Source organism: Vigna unguiculata, chromosome 3, assembly GCF_004118075.2.
Source record: "Vigna unguiculata cultivar IT97K-499-35 chromosome 3, ASM411807v1, whole genome shotgun sequence".
NCBI lineage: Eukaryota > Viridiplantae > Streptophyta > Magnoliopsida > Fabales > Fabaceae > Vigna > Vigna unguiculata.
In genome coordinates this window covers 50,316,309-50,327,506 of record NC_040281.1, presented here as the reverse complement: position 1 = coordinate 50,327,506, position 11,198 = coordinate 50,316,309, and the positions used below count along the sequence as shown (strand labels likewise).

General features: G+C 28.4%; 1 protein-coding gene across 1 annotated transcript; it reads left to right on the top strand.

Annotated features, from left to right (window-relative positions):
• Window positions 1–7,014: 7,014 nt before the first annotated feature.
• LOC114176373 (molybdenum cofactor sulfurase-like) lies at window positions 7,015–9,364 on the top strand. The gene has a single exon (XM_028061413.1). The coding sequence runs from the start codon at window positions 7,474–7,476 to the stop codon at window positions 9,271–9,273; it is 1,800 nt and encodes a 599-aa protein (XP_027917214.1). The 5' UTR covers window positions 7,015–7,473; the 3' UTR covers window positions 9,274–9,364.
• The last annotated feature ends 1,834 nt before the right edge of the window (window positions 9,365–11,198 follow it).

The following is an 11,198-nucleotide window of genomic DNA, read 5'->3' as shown; positions in this document are numbered from 1 at the left end:
ATTTTACATTTGAATTTCTAAAGTTGTTATTTTTAAACCAATTATAACATTTGTCTAAAAATTATAGGTATATAAATATTTAAAACAAAATTTAAATAAAGCTCAATGAAAAATATAAATTTTAAAAAATATAATTTGGTAATAAATATCAATTATAATAAAAATATCATTGCAACATTTATATAAAAGTTATGTTTGGTCCCAATTTGAATAATTTGAATGGGGATGAGACTAAATTAAAAAAAAAATAAAAAATATAGGGACTAAATTGAGATTTTCCATATCAATAGTGACACATGATACTTTGCCATGTCACACTACTTCTGCCATGTGGCATAACATCAGTTTGACATGTGACAAATTTTTTTTTTCAAAGAATTATAAAAAAATTAAAAATTAAAAAACTTCTAAAAAATTAAAAAAAAATCATGAGCTATCACCTCACGTGACACATAATTTAATGTTGTTAGTGTCTTACTAATGGAAATGAGTTGATTGTGACAGATTTTCGAAGATAGGAATCAAATTGAGACAAATAAAAAAAGGGGACTGATTTGAGAAAATTTATTTACATAAATGGGTACCAATGGAATGATTTAATCTAATCAAAATTGTATCGATGTATATTCAGATATAAATGTCACAAATAGTTGTTGTTAATAAGTACGAGTAAGTAATTATCTGTTTGTTGATGGGATGGATCATGATATCTATCTGACACGTAAATAACCACTACCCACAAATAATTATTAGTAAATTTTGTTTGAATATTTATTTTAAAAAATTTGAGTTATCAAAATAAAATTAGTATAAAAAAATATTAATCATAGAATAATTGTTTAAAATTTGTTTTCATACATTTTTATTTATTTTTTATTGACATATAATATTGGAATTTTTTTGTAAAAATTTAATTTTATAAATTTATATTCCACTACAAGAAAATTCTTTAAAATGACCAATTTTAGTGAATAAAAATAATCAATCGTTGTAGTTACCAATTTAAACACTGATTTATAAATTAAAAATTATTGGTAAGTAAAATAATTTCTATTATGAATAAAAAATTATAATTGGTTTCTGAATTGGTATCTAAAGTAATTTTTATTATGAATTAATATTTAAATTGATCACTAACATTACCTAACAAGTTTTTTGCTACCAAACAAATTGATCTTTAAATTGGTCTATATTCCAACAAAAAACTGAGTGTCTTTTATCGAAGACAAAAATATCAAGAACTTTCCTTACCTACTGTGGATACTGTGAAATAAATAACACTGAGGTCAAAAAGATTATTCTCCTGATTTTGGAAGTTAACCTTTAATCTACATATAAAGTCGATACAACAATAGTAACTGACTGACAAAATATCTCTATCTCTCCTATACAATAATATCTTTTAATAGAATATTAATTAGTAAGAGAATGTACTTAGGCTCAATTCCTGGTCCATAGATTTTAAGTCGACTTTGGACTATTTTATTTATCTTCAAGAATCAAGTCGGGCTTCAGACGATCAGAACGGTACAGTCTCTAATTAGAAAATTGACTAAATATTTTTTTTACTAAAATTGGTTATTATATAGGAACTTTCTTGTAGTGTTTTGACATAATTCATTTAAATTTATTTTTTAGAAAGACCTAATTTATTTGCATTAATATTGTATTGAGTAATTCCATTTAAATCGTACTTAAAAATTAATTTACTTATCTAATTTTATATCTTAAATATTTCTTTTTAAATAAATTTATTTAAAGTGTAATAAAATAAATGGTTAAGTATGTTTTTAGTACCTGAACTTTGGCCAAAAATTGGAATTCGTCTCTGGTCGAAACTTTGATAAATTTTGGTTCCTAAATTTTAAAAATAAATGAATATAGTCCTTTTAACCTGATTACATTGATTTTTTTCAAACATGTGGAATGTGTTTCATGTTAATATTGGAGTTGTTTACGTTGTTTGACACATTCTCGGTTCAATATTTACTGAGAAATGCGTTCGAAATCTAAAAAAAAAGTTAACAAAATTGGATTAAAAGGACTATATTAATTCATTTTTAAAGTTTAGGGACAAAAAATTATCAAAATTTTGACCAAAGACGAATTCCAATTTTTGACCAAAGTTCAGGGACTAAAAACATACTTAACCCTAAAGTAAAATGTAGAAATATTCCCTAAAATAAAATATAGAAATATTCGCTGGTATCTTGCGAATATTTTTCATAGACAACTAACAAGTAACGGGTAGGTAATGGTACCATTTTTTTTTTCAAACGAAACATATAGCAGATAACTCCTTTTGACGTACTTCTGTCATTTAAATTCTTGGTAATTATTGATAAATTTATAAGATTTTTTCATAAAGAATCCAATGTGGTTAAATAAAATAAAAATCATTCGTAAGCTAAAAGATAATTTTACGGCGCGATCAGGTTTTCACATTTCTTTTTTTTTTTTTTTGTGTGTGGAAAAGTTCTAATTTACGCTTTTGATCTAAATGAGTGAAAGACATACAACTCACAAGAAAGAAATTCCAATGAGAATGAGAAAAAAGAGGTGTTACTGAATTTAATAAAAGAGGATACCTTGCTTGATTCGCAAAAGAAAAAAAAAATTACTAAAATACTAAGAAGAATCAAATATTAAAGTTATAGTTACAAGCGGTTAATGTATTCAGAATTAAAAAAACATTTTATATAAGGTCATTTTTGTATAGGTCATTAAAAACATTAAAAACAATTACCCGGAGTAACAAAGTAATTTTATATAAAGTCATTTTTTTTTCTTTTATGCGTTAAATATGTTTTTGGTACCTTAATTTAAGTGAATTTTGAAATTAGTTTATTTTGAAATTTTGGATCAATTTATTCTTTCATCTTTCGAAATAGATTTAGTCATTTTAGTTAAATTTTGTTAAGTTTATTTGACATTTCAAGCACGTTTCATAATAGTATTTGACTTAACATTAAAGCAAAAAATGTGTCAAACAGTATAAACGACTCAACTACAATCCTAAAATGCGTAAGAAACATCAAATAAACCTAACAAAATTTGATTAAAATGATTAAATCCACGTATTTTGAAAGATGAAATACTAAATTGTTCCAAAATCTCAAAATAAACTAATTCTAAAACTCATTAAAAATTAAGGGACAAAAAAATATTTAACACCTTTATCTATTTCGTTTTACTCTCTTTCAACTTTATTCAATTCAACCAAAAATTTCATTTCATTTTTTAATTCACTTCTGTCCTCACATTATACTTCACTCAACCAAAAACTTAGTTTATTTATTTAGTAAAGAACGATTTCTCATGCAACTAATTTTGGAAGTAACTCAAAACTGAATGGAAATAGATTGTAAAATTCCCCCTTCTTTCCTTCAAAATTTTGAATTACACGAAAATATATAAATATCTTTCCTCTCTTCTCTTTACTTCTTTCCAATTTCTTATTATGTTAAAATTTTTAATAGTACAAAAGTTGTAATCTAATAAAAGTATTCTATTGCCTTGACATATCAGGTATCAATTACGCCATATATGATATAAACAATCAATTGCTTGACATCATATGGTATTTTATTTTATATACATTTATCCAGGCATTAAAGAACTTATAATTTTTATGATTTAGATGTGTGTCCATTACAAAGTGTGTTTTGTATCTATAAATATTAAGGTACTAATGCATTTAGGTTAAGAAAAGGCCGAAAAAGTTAAGAAAAGTTTCTTTTAAAGAGTTTTTGAGTGAGAAGGTAGAACACTCAAAAGTCTTTTTGTCTTTGTTTTTAGAGTGTTCCCTCATTCTCATTAAAACCTCATCCTAATATGGAATTTTATGGGATAATTAAGGAAGAATGACGTAACATGGCTAGTGTAGGTTATTTGGTTTGACTACATAACTACTTTTTGAGCGATTATTTAACTTATCCTCTTTAATTTAACTATTGATATAAGTATAACTCAATATTAAATTGTATATATTTTTATTATATTAATAAAAATGATTAAATATATAAATTTTGAGTATATTATTTTGATCCCTTCAAAATTTTTGTTCAAGATCCGTCATTGGGGTTTTCACATGTGATGATCGTATTTTTAACTTTATAAAAAAATAAATGGTAGTACATATACTAAGGAAGATGCACACTTAGGGATGACAACGGGACGAGGTATGGACGAATTCGTTATCTCATACCCATCATCGTAGAAAAAATTCATCCTTATCTCCATACACAAATCTAACGGGTATCAAACTTTTGTCTCATCCTCATCCCCACTGAATAACGAGTTTAATCTCCTACTCCATTTTCTTACTACTTCAATATTAACTTAATTAATTTTTTTAAGAAAATACGGTAAAGAAAACATAGTATTATCAAATATTCAATATTAGAAGGATAATTTTTCCTTTGGTATCAAATAATTTGAAATAAATTATAATTGTTTACATTTTATATTAGAATACCAAATAAAATCTCATGAGAACCAAAACATTCATTAAATTTGGAAACATTAATGAAACCTAATTGATAAAATTTAAAAATATTTTTAAAAAAATATAAAAGGAAAACAAATATTCAAATTAAAATATATTTTAAATGTTTGTTTACATCAATTTTTTAAATTCTAATGAATCTTTTTTTTATAAACTAATAAAAATTATAATTCATCATTTTATCAAAATGACACAAAGAACAAATAATAAACATCATAATAAATTTTTTGACCTAAATATTGTATCTTTTGAACTCCAATATATGTTGGATGGTAATAAAAAATATTCATAGCAATTACATTCAATAAAAGTTATTTATACAACTATAGTGAAAAAATTACAGTATGATTGATAATGAGTTAGAAAATAAAAATAATTAGATAAAATATATTGAAATAATATTCTACATGATGAAAATAAAAAACAAATAAAAATATTAAAATATTAACAAATGTGTGTCTTAGAAACAATTGGAGAGACTATTGAAAGAAATTGCACAAATAAAAAACAAACAAATGTATAATTAAGGGTATGATAAGATGAAAAATACCTTAGAGATGCGAATGAGTTTTGTGACAAACCAAATAATTAGAAAAAATAAAAAATAGAAAGTATATATATATATATATATATATATATATATATATATATAGTTACTTAATTAATTGTGAATATTTTAATAATTTAAATGGGAGCGGAGACGGGTATTATGACGGGGATATGTACATCCCATACTCATCTCTACATCCAATCGAAAAAGTCGGAGATTTTCTATACCCATACTCATATCCAATCAACAGGGATTCTCCTTCAAAACGAGAACGGGTTCAGACCATACCCATAAAACGGGTTTATTTGTCATCTTTATGCATACTAGATATGAGAGTTATGGGACAATTTGGGAGCAATTGTCTCTAATATTTTTTAAAATTTTCTTGTACTTTGACCATTTTATAATTTTGAAACAATGATATATGTAATTTTTTTTATAGATCGACAAATAAAAATGTTTTATGACTATGTTAAAAAGTGGTATGAGAGCTTTTAATTACTTATATTTTTTATATAATTGTGAGATAATATTATTTTAATATTAGCCTAGTCAAAGTGTTACAATGTAACACTCTACAGTGATAATAAAATATATTGTCTCTCACTAATAATAGTGAAAACATAAAGAAATTTAAATTACCATTGGCTAACAATAAAAGAAAATGCTTTTATTCATCAAGTAAAAGAAAAATACATATATCGTCATTCCAGAAATATAAAAATGTCAAAACTAACAATGAAAAGAAAAACTTCTTTAAAAATATGACTTAAGACAATTATTTTCACAACTTTCATGTCTATGCATCTTTCTTAACACGTATAGTAATATCTCTGATTCTTTAAAAGAAGACATGATATCATATCTACAACTACCAGTTATTTTTACAATTATAAAGTTGTGTTTTTTAATATTTTGAAAAATAATATGTTTATATTTTTTAAATATATTTTTTAAATATATTTTTTAAATATAATTGAATCTCTTCAGATAAAAAATTTTGAAAAAATTATTTACAATTTAGTGAAAATCGAGTTTTATTTATTGAAAACGAATAAAAAAATAAATCAATTATAATGCATATTTAAATTGAAGTATAGTTTTCTATTTGATACAAAACAAATTAAGTTGACGCCGATGGAAACTGATAGATTTCAAGAAAACGCATAATGAGGAAGTACCGTTTTTTTCAAATACACCATGATACTATTTTTAAGAAATTAGAGTAGTCGACTCGTCTGTTATTAATAAAGTTTATTGTTTAATTACACATTTTATTTGTAAAATTAAAATTCAATTTGTTAGAATTAGACTTGTATCCGACGTGAAATTAAAGCCAAATATTTGTTAGAAATAGAACTGATGATGAATTCAAAGTGGTGGGTCCAAGCACAAAATGTTACATTCAGAAAAAGAACGCGTCGGTGCTTATCCATTGATTCTACTTGTTGACCGCCTTAAGAGAGAGAAAAAATAATGAAAAATGATTTTTTTATTACACAATTTTCTTTTATAATTTTAAGTAACATTTTTTAAATGGTTTTATTTTTTATTTTAAGAGAAAGTTGTGAGAATTTAACGGTCAAAATATCACTGTTAAAAAATAATCCACTTTGTCACGTGCTCGACTATTTCCAAAGTACCAATCTCATAACAACATCTACAGTGACCTCATAACTCAAGCTCCAACAGTCACACAACATTACAAATTATTTACAGTGAAAAATTGTGATTATAAATATTTTGTATGAAAATTCTTACAATTTTTTGATTTACGGTGAGCTGCTTGGAATTGAAAATAATTATTTATATAACAAACTTTCTTTAATTTTAAAGGATAAAAAGTGTATTAAAGATTCTTTAAAGAGTATATAAAAGTTTATCAGAAGGAGTCAAAAAGCTGTCATTTTCTCAAAGCACTAGCCTATGAATTATTGATGATGGTGGTGACTGCTGGGTGCTATTTTACTGTGAAAACAAACCCAAAACCCATTAACCTTGCTTGTTTTTTTACCCTTTCTTAAGAAAACACCACAATCACTTTTCATCTTGACTAAGACGGCTCAGATGGCAAGGTTCCTGAGATGATCTCACCACACAATTATGGACCAGCCCCTTCCAGACGCAGCTGTATTGGACAATGATCTTCACCGGTAATCTCTAACCACATTAATCAACAAATCTAGTACAACATCTTCAGTAATAAATGTGTCACGAACTTCCCAACTTTGTTGGTTAAGAAATGAGTATTGTCATAAGCATAGTCAACCCTACATTGTATGACCTAAAACCTTTTCCTGACACAAACTATGTGGTGGTTGAACGACCATGAACTATTTAGCCATTTACATTTAAAACAAAACTTGTAAGTCAATGTTTTGAAATTTGAGGGGAAGACCGAGTCCAAACAACCAAAATGCACTCGTCTCGTGCTGAAGCAGCAGCAGCCTCACAACCCTGCTTTAATGGCTGCTTCCCATCTCCATTTCTTGCCTCTGAGAGGACCCATAAGCCTAAAGTCAATAATGTAACTTCATCACACGATGATTTCGTCGCAGCCACATCCACCAGCCTTCACCCCCACACACAATTCACCAACCCCGATTCCCTTCCATCTCTGCACGACTCATACATCAGCTTCACCAAAGCATTCCCTCAGTTTTCTGCTACTTCTCAGGTTGATGAGATTCGAGCCCAAGAATACCGTCACCTGAACCACTCCAATGCCTGCTTCGATTACACTGGATATGGCCTTTTCTCCTACGCTCAGCAACAGAGACCTTGCCCCAGTGCTTCAACTGTTTCCTCTTCTTCATCCTCGTCATTGTCGCACTTTACACCAGACGCCTCCTTCTTTGATATATCGTACAGGTCGGTGAACTTGCAGTCCCAGGTTCTCTACGGTGGGCACGAGTCAGAACTGGAAGCCAGAATCAGAAAGAGAATCATGTCGTTCATGAATCTCTCTGAAGCTGAATACACCCTGGTTTTCATTGCCAATGAGGTATCTGCTTTTAAAATTGTTGCCGATTCTTTCCAATTTCAATCCAATAGACGCCTCCTCACAGTGTATGACCATAGCAGCGAGGCATTGGATGTGATGATTGAGAGTTGCAAGAAGCAAGGGGTGCGTGTCTTGTCATCAGAATTCTCCTGGCCCAATCTCGGAATCCAGAGGAGGAAGCTAAAGAAAATGGTCATGAATAAAAGGGAAAAGAGAAAGGGTGGTTTATTTGTTTTCCCACTTCATTCAAGGGTAACAGGAGCACCATATTCCTACGCTTGGATGTCCACGGCTCAGGAAAATGGGTGGTGCGTCTTGCTTGATGTGTGTGCGTTGAAACCTAAGGAAATGGACACCTTGGGTATGTTACTTTTTAAGCCTGATTTTATGGTTTGCTCCTTTTACAAAGTTTTTGGTGAAAACCCTTCGGGTGTTGGCTGCTTATTTGTTAAAAAATCTAGTGTGTCTGCTTTGAAAGATCCTTGTAATGCCACAAACATAGGAATCATAAGCCTTGTCCCAGCATTTAAACCTGAGACTGAACAATCAGTGATTGAAACTGAAACGGCTCATCCGCAAGAAGGGCCATCATCAACATCAGAAATTGAAGAGTTAAGCACACCCTTTGACTCATCTACGGATAGAAACAGATTAGGTACTAAAAGTGAAAGCTCAGAGATTCAATGTAGAGGATTAGACCATGCAGACTCTGTGGGTTTATTACTGATCAGTAACAGGACCAAGTATCTGGTGAATTGGCTGGTTAATGCTCTAATGAGTCTTAAACATCCGCATCATGAAAATAAGCTTTCCCTAATTAGGGTTTATGGTCCTAAGATAAGTTCTTTCCGTGGACCTGCTGTGGCATTTAATATATTTGACTGGAAAGGGGAAAAAATTGATCCTGCACTTGTGCAGAAGCTAGCTGATAGGAACAACATATGTTTAAATAGCTCATTTTTGAGAAATATAAGGTTCTTGGACAAGAATGAAGAGGAGAGAGCTTTTGAGGTTGAAGGGTTGGGCCTGTCGAAGAAGACACGTAGCCATGAATCTGGGATATATGTTGTGACTGCTGCACTGGGTCTCTTGACAAACTTTGAAGATATTTACAGACTATGGGCTTTTCTTTCTAGGTTCCTGGATGCAGACTTTGTGGAGAAAGAGAAATGGAGATACATTGCTCTAAATCAAAACACTGTTGAAGTATGAATTTGTCGCTTCCTTATTTGTCTCATTGCTTAACATTCTTATCGTTACAATTTTTAGAATCTTTCAACACTCAGTTTTCACTTTTATATAATTTACGCCACCTTTATTCTCATCATCGGCTACTTTATATTGTTTCTTATTTCTTGAATATTATTGCTTAAATTTAAACAACTTTTACTTATATTTTGTATTTTTACGCACTATATCAAATCCATATACATTAATAAAAGAATCCATACACATAAGAATTATACTATACACACACATACATATATATATATATATATATATATATATATATATATATATATATATATATATATATATTTTTTTTTTTTTGATTTTATTCTTATACAAAAGATTTCATTTAAAAATATTTTATCTGTAATGTATTCTTAATTAAAAAATAAGAAGTATTTTAGAACTTTGATATGTAGTTATTTCGTATAAATGAGCAAATTTTGACATTGGTTCCAAATTTTCTTTATCTTTTATTTTTGTAAAATTTGAAATAATTGTGGTGGGTCCTCGTAAAATATGTGAATTTAAGTTAAACTTCTTATTATATATTTCTTTAGTTTTCGTCTTTTAAGATTTAAAATCACTAATGTTGATCCTAACATTCATTACAAATAAGTAATATTTTACATATCTCCAAAAATAAACAAATTAAGAGTGTTGCATGCTGAATTTAGATGACTATATTAGTAGGGATCACTTAGAATGTTAACATGGTCCGGTGTGGGCTCAATGTCTAAACAGATAAAGGTTTTTGTTTTAGACTTCTTACAAAATAAAAAGCTAAAAAAGAAAATATTTAGGACTAATATATATCTGTTAAATTAATTATAAAGTTATATTAAAAAAATAATTAAAATATATGAATAACTATTAATTTTTATTAGTACTAAAAATAATATTTAATAAGTTAATAATTTTTTCAACCAATCATAATTTTTGTTTAAGGAAAAGAGAATAATTAGTTATTTTTGTTGTTTTACCGATAATTTTAATTTTTATCTTCTTTTTTCCTTTCTCCTTAGACTTTTCATCTACAATTCTATTTATTGGCTTCTTCTTTTTTTTTTTAATATTACTTCAATAGTTCATTGTCACACATTAATCAATACATATTAGTTTATTCTCATATCTTATGTATTATGCATGTGTCACATCCCTCTATTTGAAGTGGTAGAAGGAGTTAGCTTGCATGTCTTCTTTCTCTGTGTCGTAATATGCAGGTGTGTCAAAGTAAGTCAATATCTAGCTTATATTAGAGCTGTCAAAATGGGTAACATGACCCGACTTGGCTCGATCCACCACGGGTTGATCACTTAGTGAGTCAACTCAACCCGACTCACTTATTAGTGAACCAAAAAATTTCGAACCTAACCCGACGCAACACGAGTTGGTGGGTTAAACGAGATGGCTCACAGACTCACTTAATTAAAAAAATACAATTTTTATTTTATTTTTTTTAGTCAAAACTAAATTCTAATTCTAATTAAAATCTAAATAAACTTTAATACAATCCAAATACAAATCAAAATAAAAAAATACAAATTTATATATGTGTTATCTAAAAAAACAACATAACATGACCCAAATAAAAAACTCAACTTACCAAAAAACACTTGTGTGACCCTTTATTTGCAGGTTGGTGAGCCAACTCGGCTTATCATAGGTTCAACCCGGGTGAGCCGGGTCAAAAATCAACTTGTATTGAAATTTATAAAAAAATTTCAATCCAACTCGGTCCGAACCCGTGGTGAGCCGGGTTGGCTCGCGGGTTCCAACCCATTTTGACAGCTCTAGCTCATACAAGTTGACTCACTACGGGTTTAGTTAAAAAATGGCTAGCTCAATTAGGCCCACTTTTTTTGTAAGTTGGAAATTTTGCAATCTAGCCCAACCCACCACGAGTT